We start from the raw sequence: 16,007 nt of genomic DNA, 5'->3' as shown, positions 1-16,007 counted from the left end.
CTGTTCCTGGTCATGTGCTGTGCATGTAACTGACCCCCTTTCCTCTTTTTACAGACATTTTTCTTTAACTTCTTCGAATCTCCAGCTGATCTCTTTGATGAACCTGTTTTCCTTACGGTAAGTGTCTACCAGACATGGCTTCGGTCGGTGGTCTCTGTACTTTGGTTGGTTCCACACACATTGCTTTGTCTAAGGATTAGGCCTGTTGCAGGGTCAGGAAATGTTTGTCTGTGGGGAATCTGCAGTCCTTACAGACAGGTCAGTTGGGGGCAATTAAAATAAATTGCGTGGGTTGATTTTTCCTCTGCCCATTGCTCGTTGTAGAATTTTGGATGGACATTTGTTTGTGTCTTACATACATAGTTTGGGTGTTTCCGCAGCTACGAATGTACTACGCTTTGCAGAACTACAAGATACATATTGTTTCATTGGGCCTGAATCTGTTTTTTCCATTCATAAGGTGCACACCCTTAAATTGGTGAAGCGCTAAAATAGTAAAACTACCCATAAAGTGCCATCAATAAATTAGTGTTTGATAAAAATAAAGAAATCCTAAACCTATATATATCAGTGAAAAAACCTAAATGATATATATAATTAGGTGACATTCATAACTCACAGTGATATAAATCCGTGATTAACAATATAATCCGTGACAAAAATATATATCCACAATTATTTCATACATCAAATTAATATAACAATCAGTGATTAATAATTTCAGTGAAAAACTATATATCCAAATATTTCATAGAATTATTTGATCCACTTGATTGATCCATTTGATTCCATATTCTATGAAATATTTGGATATATAGTTTTTCACTGAAATTATTAATCACTGATTGTTATATTAATTTGATGTATGAAATAATTGTGGATATATATTTTTGTCACGGATTATATTATTAATCATGGATTTATATCACTGTGAGTTATGAATGTCACTTAATTATATATATCATTTAGGTTTTTTCACTGATATATATAGGTTTAGGATTTCTTTATTTTTATCAAACACTAATTTATTGATGGCACTTTATGGGTAGTTTTACTATTTTAGCGCTTCACTAATTTAAGGGTGTGCAATTTATTACTTAATGGTTTAAGGTAGAGTGACAGCAGCTGTTGTTATAGGGACCTCACCTATATTAAGCGCAGGAGGATACTTCCATTTTCCATTCATTAGGTGCTTTTGACTTGTGATTGAGGTGTGATAGACCAGCCATATGAGATGACTGTTGGCCAATCTATTATGGTCAGACTTGGAGGAAGACTGGAAGCTTTTGATCTGGGGGGACAAACACAACCAGTTAGCTCTTTTGTGGCTGGGACAATTTTTTGTTTGTTAAATAAAGGGTACCGCTCAAAGTGTGTCATGGTGCCATTGGTGGACATGTTGGGTGTTGCTAAAGCCAATGGTTTATTCTGACAACCATTTTTACCCCTTCCATCTTCAGCTTGCTTTGCAGCTCTCAGCATTTGGTCACATGACATTTCAGAGCCTCAAAGGAAGTTGGTGCTTTCTGGAGCTTCTTTCTGCCCACCATCGGGTTTTTTTACTAAAGCTGGAGATTGCAAAATCAGGCTAACTTCTGCATAGAAACCAATCATCTTCCTGGTTTTATTGCTAAGGCTTAATGGAACAAGCTGAGGTTAGAAGCTGAATGGTTTTTATGCAGAAGTGAGACGGATTTTGCATTCTCCAACTGTAGGAAATAAATCCCCATGTGTCATTGACTGCGGGTCCCTCTATGATCATCATTTGAATGGTAAGGCATCTTTACCCAGGGCTACTAGCCTTATGTGTTTCATTAGTACTGACCCAGGGGCAGATACCCTACCTGCCCCCAGCCCTGTCCTCCCCTTGTCAAGCCAGGAATTGGTTACCTCTGCTGACATTCCAGAATGGATTCTCCTTTTCTTATTGATGTTTTTTCCCCCCAAGAGATCCAATGCCCAGGGAAATATCCATTCAGTCTAAAAACATGCATGCTTGGCCTGCACAAGTGTACATATCTATGTCATGGTCAAGAATGAACTATCGGCATATCTTCCTACTGCCAATTCATGTTTTGGAAAGTGTCATCATGAGCCAAACTTTATTTTAGCTTTGGATAGATTTGAATTGAACTTTCAGTTTAAGCCCTGGTTCACACTGATGCGGTGCGGAATTTGCAGCGTTTTCTGTGCGAATTCTGCACCGCATCAGAAACGCACCCCGTTCATGCAAACCGCTGCTGGTGTGTATGTTAAGAGAGATATCATTTCCCCCGGTACAAATCATTAGTAATACCTCATCTGGAATATGCAGTTCAGTTTTGGGCACCAATTCACAAAAAGAACATTGGGGAACTGGAGAAAGTACAGAGAAGGGCAACTAAACTGATAAGAGGCATGGAGGAGATCAGCTATGAGGAAAGATTAGAGGAACTGAACTTATTCTCTATTGAGAAGAGGAGATTAAGGAAGGGGGGGTATGATCTCCATGTATAATACATAAGGGGGGATATGATCACCATGTATAATACATAAGGGGGGATATGATCACCATGTATAATACATAAGGGGGGATATGATCTCCATGTATAATACATAAGGGGGGATATGATCTCCATGTATAATACATAAGGGGGATATGATCTCCATGTATAATACATAAGGGGGGATATGATCTCCATGTATAATACATAAGGGGGGATATGATCTCCATGTATATTACATAAGGGGGGATATGATCTCCGTGTATAATACATAAGGGGGGTATGACCTCCATGTATAATATATAAGGGGGGATATGATCTCCATGTATAATACATAAGGGGGGATATGATCTCCATGTATAATACATAAAGGGGGATATGATCTCCATGTATAATACATAAGGGGGGGATATGATCTCCATGTATAATACATAAGGGGGGATATGATCTCCATGTATATTACATAAGGGGGGATATGATCTCCATGTATAATACATAAGGGGGGTATGATCTCCATGTATAATATATAAGGGGGGATAGGATCTCCATGTATAATACATAAGGGGGATATGATCTCCATGTATAATATATAAGGGGGGATATTATCTCCATGTATAATACATAAGGGGGGATATGATCTCCATGTATAATACATAAGGGGGGATATGATGACCATGTATAATACCTAAGGGGGGATATGCTCTCCATGTATAATACCTAAGGGGGGATATGATCACCATGTATAATACATAAGGGGGATATGATCACCATGTCTAATACATCAGGGGGGATATGATCTCCATGTATAATACATAAGGGGGGATATGATCACCATGTATAATACATAAGGGGGGATATGATCTCCATGTATAATACATAAGGGGGATATGATCTCCATGTATAATACATAAGGGGGGGATATGATCTCCATGTATAATACATAAGGGGGGATATGATCTCCATGTATAATACATAAGAGGGGATATGATCACCATGTATAATACATAAGGGGGGATATGATCTCCATGTATAATACATAAGGGGGGATATGATCTCCATGTATAATACATAAGGGGGGATATGATCTCCATGTATAATACATAAGGGGGGGGATATGATCTCCATGTATAATACATAAGGGGGGATATGATCTCCATGTATATTACATAAGGGGGGATATGATCTCCATGTATAATACATAAGGGGGGTATGACCTCCATGTATAATATATAAGGGGGGATATGATCTCCATGTATAATACATAAGGGGGGATATGATCTCCATGTATAATACATAAGGGGGGATATGATCTCCATGTATAATACATAAGGGGGGATATGATCTCCATGTATATTACATAAGGGGGGATATGATCTCCATGTATAATACATAAGGGGGGTATTATCTCCATGTATAATATATAAGGGGGGATATTATCTCCATGTATAATACATAAGGGGGGATATGATCTCCATGTATAATACATAAGGGGGGATATGATCACCATGTATAATACCTAAGGGGGGATATGCTCTCCATGTATAATACCTAAGGGGGGATATGATCACCATGTATAATACATAAGGGGGATATGATCACCATGTCTAATACATCAGGGGGGATATGATCTCCATGTATAATACATAAGGGGGGATATGATCACCATGTATAATACATAAGGGGGGATATGATCTCCATGTATAATACATAAGGGGGATATGATCTCCATGTATAATACATAAGGGGGGGATATGATCTCCATGTATAATACATAAGGGGGGATATGATCTCCATGTATAATACATAAGGGGGGATATGATCACCATGTATAATACATAAGGGGGGATATGATCTGCATGTATAATACATAAGGGGGGATATGATCTCCATGTATAATACATAAGGGGGATATGATCTGCATGTATAATACATAAGGGGGGATATGATCTCCATGTATAATACATAAGGGGGGGATATGATCTCCATGTATAATACTTAAGGGGGGATATGATCACCATATATAATACATAAGGGGGGATATGATCACCATGTATAATACATAGGGGGGGATATGATCTCCATGTATAATACATAAGGGGGGGTATGATCTCCATATATAATACATAAGGGGGGATATGATCTCCATGTATAATACATAAGGGGGGATATAATCTCCATGTATAATACATAAGGGGCGATATGATGTCCATGTATAATACATAAGGGGGGATATGATCTCCATGTATAATACATAAGGGGGGATATGATCTCCATGTATAATACATAAGGGGGGATATGATCTCCATGTATAATACATAAGGGGGGATATGATCTCCATGTATAATACATAAGGGGGGATATGATCTCCATGTATAATACATAAGGGGGGATATGATCACCATGTATAATACATAAGGGGGGATATGATCTCCATGTATAATACATAAGGGGGATATGATCTCCATGTATAATACATAAGGGGGGGATATGATCGCCATGTATAATACATAAGGGGGGATATGATCTCCATGTATAATACATAAGAGGGGATATGATCACCATGTATAATACATAAGGGGGGATATGATCTCCATGTATAATACATAAGAGGGGATATGATCACCATGTATAATACATAAGGGGGGATATGATCTCCATGTATATTACATAAGGGGGGATATGATCTCCATGTATAATACATAGGGGGATATGATCTCCATGTATAATACATAAGGGGGGATATGATCTCCATGTATAATACATAAGGGGGGATATGATCTCCATGTATAATACATAAGGGGGGATATGATCACCATGTATAATACCTAAGGGGGGATATGCTCTCCATGTATAATACCTAAGGGGGGATATGATCACCATGTATAATACATAAGGGGGATATGATCACCATGTCTAATACATCAGGGGGGATATGATCTCCATGTATAATACATAAGGGGGGATATGATCACCATGTATAATACATAAGGGGGGATATGATCTCCATGTATAATACATAAGGGGGATATGATCTCCATGTATAATACATAAGGGGGGGATATGATCTCCATGTATAATACATAAGGGGGGATATGATCTCCATGTATAATACATAAGGGGGGATATGATCACCATGTATAATACATAAGGGGGGATATGATCTGCATGTATAATACATAAGGGGGGATATGATCTCCATGTATAATACATAAGGGGGATATGATCTGCATGTATAATACATAAGGGGGGATATGATCTCCATGTATAATACATAAGGGGGGGATATGATCTCCATGTATAATACCTAAGGGGGGATATGATCACCATGTATAATACATAAGGGGGGATATGATCACCATGTATAATACATAGGGGGGGATATGATCTCCATGTATAATACATAAGGGGGGTATGATCTCCATATATAATACATAAGGGGGGATATGATCTCCATGTATAATACATAAGAGGGGATATAATCTCCATGTATAATACATAAGGGGCGATATGATGTCCATGTATAATACATAAGGGGGGATATGATCTCCATGTATAATACATAAGGGGGGATATGATCTCCATGTATAATACATAAGGGGGGATATGATCTCCATGTATAATACATAAGGGGGGATATGATCTCCATGTATAATACATAAGGGGGGATATAATCTCCATGTATAATACATAAGGGGGGATATGATCTCCATGTATAATACATAAGGGGGGATATGATCTCCATGTATAAATACATCAGTGGTTCATATAGCGAACTTGGTGTAGAGTTTATCACCTTGAGGTCATCACAGAGGACAAGGGGGCACTCTTTACGTCTGGAGGAAAATAAATTTAATCTCCAAACACAGAAAGGTTTCTTCACAGTGAGAGCTGTGAAAATGTGGAATAGACTCCCTCAAGAGTTGGTTCTGGCCAGCTCCGTAGATTGCTTCAAAAAAGGATACACAGAATATAACTGGATACTAACATTTATAGGTGACATTGATCCAGGGAATATCTGATTGCCTCTCGGGGGGATCAGGAAGGAATTCTTTCCCCTGCAGGAGCTAATTGGATCATGCTGGGTATCTTTGCCTTCCTCTGGATCAACAGTGGGTGTATAATTAGAACCTTTTTTTTTTTGTAATGGTTGAACTGGATTGACGTTTGTCTTTTTTCAGCCAGACTAACTATGTAACTATGTAAGTTATCAACACCCCAAAAGCGGTCCGCAAAACGCGGTGCGTTGTGTAGAATCGGATCGCATAGGTTTGAAAGCCCATGTAATCCAATTCTAGTGCGGACCAAAACAGGGTCCTGCAGGTTTTTGGTGCGGATGCAGTGCGATTAGAGCCGTGCAAAATGTATGCTTCCAATCGCACCGCATACAAATCGCATGTGATTTGCATAGGAATGCGGTGCGGTTCCTGTGCGAATCACATGCGATATACTGGACCGCATATATGTGAACCCGGGCTAAATGAGATAAATGCAGTCCAGGTGCATTAAAAAATATTAAATATATTATCAAATTCTTTCTGTTAATTTTCTTTGGAAAGTAGTCACAGCCTGAAAAGAAAAGCCTATCCCTTACCAGCAGCTGCAAAGCTTGACCTTGCTTTCTGTGTGGTTTTTCTGCAGAATTGGAAGTCTGACACACCCATGTAAATTAAAGCGAGAACGCTCCAATCAGAAGAGTATGAGCTATGCTGAGTGCAGAGCTATAGTTTGAAAATCTGCAAAAGGTGTGTCAAATTTCTGCAGAAAGACCTCTGCTACCAGAGAGCAAGTGTCCTACTCTACAACTGCCAGCCAGGGATGGGCTTCTCTACTCAGGCTGTAGCTACTTTTTAAAGAAAATAACTGTAAGGCCCCATGTACACGGGACACTTCTGAACGATGGAAACTGACTGCTGGAAAACGTAGGTTAAAAAACGTCTGTTTAGCCGCGTTTGCATTACGCATTTATGTGCGTTTGCGTTTTGAAGCATTTTTTAAAGATAAGCACAGGAAAACCTCCCAAATGCCCAGAATGCACTGAAAAGTGGTAAATTATTAACTATTTCAGACAGTTTCAGAGAAATACAGAGAGTAGAAGCAGAGACAGCAGTATGTGTTGACATTAGCTTAGGTGTGAGTTGCTCATTAACATTTCTTTTGTTTCCAAGGGTGGCAAAGGTGTCTGGTGGAGGGAGTCATTAAGGTCACCTGGTAGGGGGTCTTCATGAGGAAGTTGAGGTGTGAATGGTCATTAACATATCTTTTGTTTCCAAGGGTGGGAGAGGTCTGAGGTGTAAAGTGGTCATTACAATGTGTGACAAGCTTGGTAGGAACATCCTGGGTTCAGTGTTTTGTCCATCTGAGTACCTTGAAAATGCTTTGCATGCATTTTTCATAATGAAAAAAGGCTCTGGACAGCATCGGGAACTGGAAGAGTTTAAAAAAAAATTTCAAACGCGGGCGCTTGTAAACACGATTTGCTGCATTTAGCTGCGTTTACATGCATTTTGCGTTTGAAACGCTGATAAAATCGACTGCTGAACGCAATTTTTCTGCATTCAAAAAAACGACTGTAAACTCAAATGCCTGTAAATGACTGTAAACGAAGATGTGTACATGGACACATAGGAAAACATTAGGGAGAGTTCAGGGGCTGCTGAAATCAACGCTGAACAACTCCTAAACGTGATCAGCTTCAGTGTACATGAGCCCTTAGGCATTGAGTAACTTTTGTTTTGATGCAACTGGAAATGTATGTGGCTGGTTTAAAATACATTGAACTTAAACATATGCAGGTGTTGAGAGCCATATGGGGTTCCCAGGGGTGTGTCTGCAGAGTTTCAGCCTTTGTTTTGCGTTCCAGACTTCAGGCTGTAATTGACTGCAAAGGATTTGCAACCAAGTATTAAAAAGGGAAAGTTTGATTTATGATTATTATTCTGTCCCATTACTTTGGTCCCTTAACAAGTGGGAGGCACATATGCACACTGTTGTAATTCCTACACCGTTCACCTGATTTGGATGTAAATACCCTCAAATTAAAGCTGACAGTCTGTAGTTAAAGCACATCTTGTTCGTTTCATTTCAAATCCATTGTGGTGGTGTATAGAGCCAAAAATGTTAGAATTGTGTTGATGTCCCAATATTTATGGACCTGACTGTACTTGCATACATTTTAGCCTTTTGGTTGTCATACCATTTGAGGTTAGCAGGACAGGATATAAAAAAACATTTCTTCAAACAAGTGTATCCCAGAGACGAGTGTATCACAGGGGACATTGCTGTACTTACACAAAATTCTTGGTAAACCTGATGCACTGGGCAGTTTCGTAAAAATATATACCAAAATAGGGTTTGTAGTGTTGTCAGGAATCTGGTGTACTGGATTGAGCTCACCTTGTTCACATTCTCTGTATTCAGGTTTTAGACTCCCGCTCCCTCAGGACAGACTCCGTTGTTGGAGAATTTCGGGTAAGTTTTTGTATCAACGTGTGGCTGTGGGTATAGGGTGCACCTCAATTCAAAATGTAAACATTTACTAGATTCAGAAATGATAAAGCTTTCTGAAAACATGTAATTTTTTTTCTGGAATACTTCCTGAATAACAGTTTACTTCCTGGTATGTGAGTGTGCCTAGGCACTTTCTCTGGCTACATCCTTATAGCTGTATACCTGCAGTGTGAGATCTAAGGCATTGCTGCCTCTGACTGCTAGCCTCAGGAAATATCAAGTGAGATTGGGTTATATAATTACTGTGCTGCTCATTGTTCTCCTTACTGGAAGCTCTGATATGAGGAAGCAAAGCCCTGCCCAGGGGCAGACTGACCATTTGAAAACTCGGGCACTGCCCGAGGGCCTGGGGTCAGTAGGGGGCCCCATGAGATGCCCCTAGTACCTTTTTCATAGGCTTTTTTGAGTTTGGGCAAGGACACAGGGGCCCCATGATCCCCTATTGCCTGGGGGCCCCATGAGTTGTCAGTCCGCCCCTGGGCCCCTGACTGCTAGCCTCAGGAAATATCAAGTGAGATTGGGTGATATAATTACTGTGCTGCTCATTGTTCTCCTTACTGGAAGCTCTGGTATGAGGAAGCAAAGCCCTGCCCAGGGGCAGACTGACCATTTGAAAACTCGGGCACTGCCCGAGGGCCCGGGGTCAGTAGGGGGCCCCATGAGATGCCCCTGGTACCTTTTTCATAGGCTTTTTTGAGTTTGGCAAGGACACAGGGGCCCCATGATCCCCTATTTCCGGGGGGCCCCATGAGTTGTCAGTCGGCCCCTGCCTCTACCAAGATGGCCACCCTCACACAGAAACACGGTGCAGAACAAGGCATGGTCATTCAGTAATGGTGAAAGATCAGCTGCAAGGAGATCACAGCCAATAATAGCGACTAGGTTTTTTACCATTTGCTGGCTATTTATTGGGCACAGCTTCCAAAATTGAGTTCCTCTTTAAAGTGAAACTGTCCTCTACCCTGAAGTTAAGATAGGAGCAGCAGTCAGAGAAGAAACACCAGGAACCTGACATAACCTCCCTTGTCCAGAGTTCCCTTTAGTGCCCCATCTGAGATTATTTTGTCTTTGTTATGAAGACTGGCAACCTGCCGGCCTCTTGTCCAGTGGAAGTTATTTAGTCACCAGCAAGGCACTCCTTTTGGGCAAGAAGCTGGCCTTTGGGCGTGTTTTTGTGGTGATATTTTGAATAGTGTTGGAGTAACTACAGCCTTACAATTATTATAGACAAGTCCGTTCTTGAGATCTAGAGTGCTGGAAAGTCCCATTTTCCATTTCAATATTATTTGTATTGCTTGATAGGGATGAGGTGCCTTACATACTCACCTATTCTATGCCTTTTTTACAAGTAGCTACAGTGTTGTCTTTTCTCTCCATACAGATGGATGTCGGGATGATTTACGGAGAGCTAAGTAAGTGTCATTTTTTTTATACCCGGGTATCTAGATGTCCTAGGAAGGACACAATAGAAATAAACATTGCTGGGAATGTAAAAAAGTGCGATAAAATATATTTAGGTACCTGGGCACTGAGGATGATGGTAGCCGTTGCACATGTACAGTTGCAAGAAAAAGTATGTGAACCCCTTGGGATTACGTGGAGTTTTGCATGAATTGGGCATAAAATGTGCTCTGAACGTCATCTAAATCCCAACAATAGAAGAACACAGTCTGCTGAACATAATACTACACAAACATTAGATGTTGCATGGTTTAATTGCAGATAACATGTAAACATTCACAGTGCAGGGAGGAAAAAGTATGTGAACCTTTGGACTTAATAACTGGTTGACCCTCCTTTGGCAGCAATAACCTCAACCAAACGTTTCCTGTAGTTGCAGATCAGACCTGCACAACGATCTGGAGTAATTTTGGACCACTCCTCTTCACAAAACTGTTTCAGTGTAGCAATATTCTCGGGATGTCTGGTGTGAATCGCTCTCTTAAGGTCATGCCACAGCATTTCAATCGGGTTGCGGTCAGGACTCTGACTGGGCCACTCCAGAAGGCGTATTCTGTGCTGCTGCAGCCATTGTTTTGTTGAATTACTTGTATGCTTTGGGTCATTGTCCTGTTGCATCACCCATCCTCTGCAGAGCTTCAGTTGGCGGACAGATGGTCGTACGTTTTCCTGCAAAATGTCTTGATAAACTCTGGAATTCATTTTCCCATCAATGACAACAATTCGTCCAGGCCCTGAGGCAGCAAAGCAGCCCCAAACCATGATGCTCCCTCCGCCATGTTTTACAGTGGGGATGAGGTTTTGATGTTGGTGTGCTGGGCCTTTTTTTCTCCACACATAGTGTTGTGTGTTCTTCCCAAACAACTCAATCTTGGTTTCATCTGTCCACAGTATATTTTGCCAGTAGTGCTGTGGAACATCCAGGTGCTCTTTTGCAAACTTCAAACGTGCTGCAATATTCTTTTTGGACAGCAATGGCTTCCTCCGTGGTGTCCTCCCATGTACTCCATTCTTGTTTAGTGTTTTCCTTATTGTAGATGTGTCAACAAAAATGTTAGCTGGTGCAAGAGATTTCTGTAGGTCTTTAGCTGACACTCTGGGATTCTTCTTTACCTCATGCAGCATTCTGCGCTGTGCTCTTGCAGTCATTTTTACAGGACGACCTCGCCTAGGGAGAGTAGCAACATTGCTAAACGTTCTCCATTTGTAGACAGTCTGTCTTACCGTGGACCCATGAACATCAAGGCTTTTGGAGATACTTTTGTAACCCTTTCCAGCTTCTTGCAAGTCAACAATTCTTGATCGTAGGTCTTCTGAGAGCTCTTTTCTGTTAGGCATGGTTCACATCAGACAGTGCTTCTTGAAACCAGTAAACCCAAAACAGGTGTGTGTTTTTTAAGGGCAGGACAGCTGTCAGCAACACATCCAATATCATCACACTATTTTTAGTCAAGGTTGGCTCACTCCTGGCTCCAATTAGCTCTGGGAGAAGTCATTAAGCTAGGGCCTCACATACTTTTTCCTCTCTGCACTGTGAATGTTTACATGTTATGTGCAATTAAACCATGGCAACATCTAATGTTTGTGTAGTATTATGTTCAGCAGACTGTGTTCTTCTATTGTTGTGACTTAGATGACGTTCAGAGCACATTTTATGCCCAATTCATGCAAAACTCCACGCAATCCCAAGGGGTTCACATACTTTTTCTTGCAACTGTACTTGTGTTCTGTGGATATCTGCTGATTGTTTCCTTCTGAATGACAATGGCCACTTAGTACAAAGCGAAAATGAACGAGCGCTGGGTGAATATTAATGTTTAGATAGCTGCCAGCATAAAAAGGAAAACCTCTAAGACCTCTAAATGTGATATATATACAGTTGCAAGAAAAAAATATGTGAACCCCTCGGGATTACGTGGAGTTTTGCATGAATTGGGCATAAAATGTGCTCTGAACATCATCTAAGTCACAACAATAGAAGAACACAGTCTGCTGAACACAATACTACACAAACATTAGATGTTGCCATGGTTTAATTGCACATAACATGTAAACATTCACAGTGCAGGGAGGAAAAAGTATGTAAACCTTTGGACTTAATAACTGGTTGACCCTCCTTTGGCAGCAATAACCTCAACCAAACGTTTCCTGTAGTTGCAGATCAGACCTGCACAAGGATCTGGAGTAATTTTGGACCACTCCTCTTCACAAAACTGTTTCAGTGTAGCAATATTCTTGGGATGTCTGGTGTGAATCGCTCTCTGAAGGTCATGCAACAGCATTTCAATCGGGTTGAGGTCAGGACTCAGACTGGGCCACTCCAGAAGGTGTATTCTGTGCTGTTGCAGCCATTGTTTTGTTGAATTACTTGTATACTTTGGGTCATTGTTCTGTTGCATCACCCATCCTCTGCGGAGCTTCAGTTGGCTGACAGATGGTCGTACGTTTTCCTGCAAAATGTCTTGATAAACTCTGGAATTCATTTTCCCATCAATGACAACAATCCGTCCAGGCCCTGAGGCAGCAAAGCAGCCCCAAACCATGATGCTCCCTCCGCCATGTTTTACAGTGGGGATGAGGTTTTGATGTTGGTGTGCTGTGCCTTTTTTTCTCCACACATAGTGTTGTGTGTTCTTCCCAAACAACTCAATCTTGGTTTCATCTGTCCACAGTATATTTTGCCAGTAGTGCTGTGGAACATCCAAGTGCTGTTTGCAAACTTCAAACGTGCTGCAATATTCTTTTTGGACAGCAATGGCTTCCTCCGTGGTGTCCTCCCATGTACTCCATTCTTGTTTAATGTTTTCCTTATTGTAGATGTGTCAACAAAAATTTTAGCATGTGCCAGAGATTTCTGTAGGTCTTTAGCTGACACTCTGGGATTCTTCTTTACCTCATGCAGCATTCTGCGCTGTGCTCTTGCAGTCATTTTTACAGGACGACCACACCTAGGGAGAGTAGCAACAGTGCTAAACTTTCTCCATTTGTAGACAGTCTGTCTTACCGTGGACACATGAACATCAAGGCTTTTGGAGATACTTTTGTATCCCTTTCCAGCTTCATGCAAGTCAACAATTCTTGATCGTAGGTCTTCTGAGACCTCTTTTCTGCGAGGCATGGTTCACATCAGACAGTGCTTCTTGAAACCAGTAAACCCAAAACAGGTGTGTGTTTTTTAAGGGCAGGACAGCTGTCAGCAACACATCCAATATCATCACACTGATTGGAGTCAAGGTTGGCTCACTCCTGGCTCCAATTGGCTCTGGGAGAAGTCATTAAGCTAGGGCCTCACATACTTTTTCCTCCCTGCACTGTAAATGTTTACATGTTATGTGCAATTAAACCATGGCAACATCTAATGTTTGTGTAGTATTATGTTCAGCAGACTGTGTTCTTATGTGTATGTGTATGATCCCCCTGGTGGCTGAGACCTGCATAGCTGGAGACTGGTAACCTGTCCTGGATGTATGACACCTGGTGGTTGCTGCAGCCCTGATGACTTCATCCGTTTGCAGTGTTCCAGATCCTGAGCACCTAGGAGTAGGTCTTATATACTCCAATGCGCAAGTGATTGCGCTATCTGGTTAGTGCAATATATATCCATTTTTCACAGCCACAGGAGTCACGGATGTTTACACCATATGGTTTTATTGACTTTATCACAATTGTCACTATATGCACCTTCCACGATTTATACATCACGGTAATTTGTGATTATACATTGTCTTTTAGCGCTGCATGTTTATAGCTATATAATGGCCACTTAGTGATCCCATGGTGGAAATGACTTTCTTGGCTGACCATGGTATTTTCATGCGGGTTGCTCAGCTAGAAACCTTGAGCCACTTCTGAAGCCTGTCTTTTTAATAGTACCCAACAGTCCCCATCCAACCATTTGTTCCAAGTTGATCCAGAGTCTCCTGGACATTCTGCTCATTGCTTGCAGCTCACTTCATCTGCTTGACTTGCTGACTGAGACGTCATCCTGTTCTCTGCCTTGTGCTCTGAATGTATTGTTCCATCTCCCAACATCTGCACTGGTTGTCTGTGCTCCAGAACTAAGGACAACCACCCCAAGCCAAGGCCAAGAACACAGAATGACTCAGAGAGACTCTGCTGAGCTCAAATCCAAAATGGGGCACTCATCTCTACCATCTAGTCTACAGAGTTGCCAGACCTCCCAGTATTCTAAGTTGAAAACAAGCATCAGAACCCCTTTTACAGCAGGACCAGAACCACAAAGAATTAATATGCAAAATATGATTGGTTAAATGCACATATACTACTTTTCCTTTTTGCTGGGTTTTCATAATCACAAATAACCTTTTAACACAGAGGAACCCTTGGAACTATTTTGACAGTCTCAGGGAACCCGTACAAAATAATTAGCCCTACAACTCATGGTACATTAGCATGATCATTGGGTTTAGGAAACGTATAAATAAATGAAATATATATAAAATAATCATGAAATTCGACAAATATAAATAATGGCCAGAATAGAAACACAGACAGTAAAATTTGTAGTGACCCCTTTCATTGGTGTTCAATGTAGACATGACCCTTTACCTTGGTGTTCAATGTAGATGTGACCCCTTACATTGGTGTTCACTGTTGGTGTTCATTGTAGACGTGACCCCTTACATTGGTGTTCAATGTAGATGTGACTCCTTACATTGGTGTTCACTGTTGGTGTTCAATGTAGATGTGACCCCTTACATTGGTGTTCAATGTAGACATGACCCCTTACCTTGGTGTTCAATGTAGATGTGACCCCTTACATTGGTGTTCACTGTTGGTGTTCATTGTAGACGTGACCCCTTACCTTGGTGTTCAATGTAGATGTGACTCCTTACATTGGTGTTCACTGTTGGTGTTCAATGTAGATGTGACCCCTTACATTGGTGTCCAATGTAGATGTGACCCCTTACATTGGTGTTCACTGTTGGTGTTCAATGTAGACATGACCCCTTACCTTGGTGTTCAATGTAGATGTGACCCCTTACATTGGTGTTCATTGTAGACGTGACCCCTTACCTTGGTGTTCAATGTAGATGTGACTCCTTACATTGGTGTTCACTGTTGGTGTTCATTGTAGATGTGATCCCTTACATTGGTGTTCACTGTTGGTGTTCATTGTAGATATGACCCCTTACATTGGTGTTTACTGTTGGTGTTCATTGTAGACGTGACCCCTTACATTGGTGGGATGTAGACGTGACCCCTTACATTGGTGTTGGATGTAGACGTGACCCCTTACATTGGTGTTGGATGTAGACATGACCCCTTACATTGTTTTTTTTATAACTCTGCCCCAAATTACATCACCAATCTTGTCTCCAAATATCACCCAAACTGTCTTCTCTGCTCTTCACACGACCTCCCACTCTGTAGATCCCTTGTCTCCTCCTCCCATGCTCGTCTCCAGGACTTCTCCAGGGCCTCCCCCATCCTCTGGAACTCTCTACCCCAATTTATCAGACTATCGCCTACTCTGCTCACTTTTAGGCGATCTCTGAAAACCTATCTCTTCAGGGAAGCCTATCCTGCCCTCAG

At 41.2% G+C, this 16,007-nt stretch overlaps 1 protein-coding gene across 6 annotated transcripts in view; it reads left to right on the top strand.

Moving 5' to 3' along the window:
• The window catches only part of DYSF (dysferlin), a 396,353-nt gene that overhangs the window by 157,538 nt on the left and 222,808 nt on the right, over positions 1-16,007 (top strand). For all 6 annotated transcript variants that reach the window (XM_089652230.1, XM_089652225.1, XM_089652229.1 and 3 more), the window contains exons 8-10: positions 55-117; positions 8,901-8,951; positions 10,372-10,402. In XM_089652230.1, coding sequence (XP_089508356.1) covers positions 55-117; positions 8,901-8,951; positions 10,372-10,402 — 145 coding nt within the window. The remainder of the gene's footprint in view (positions 1-54; positions 118-8,900; positions 8,952-10,371; positions 10,403-16,007) is intronic.

Source organism: Staurois parvus, unplaced genomic scaffold, assembly GCF_062004578.1.
Source record: "Staurois parvus isolate SC_StPar_1 unplaced genomic scaffold, SC_StPar_1.0 ptg000675l, whole genome shotgun sequence".
In the NCBI taxonomy this organism is placed as follows: Eukaryota; Metazoa; Chordata; class Amphibia; order Anura; family Ranidae; genus Staurois; species Staurois parvus.
This window is presented reverse-complemented; position numbering and strand designations above follow the sequence as displayed.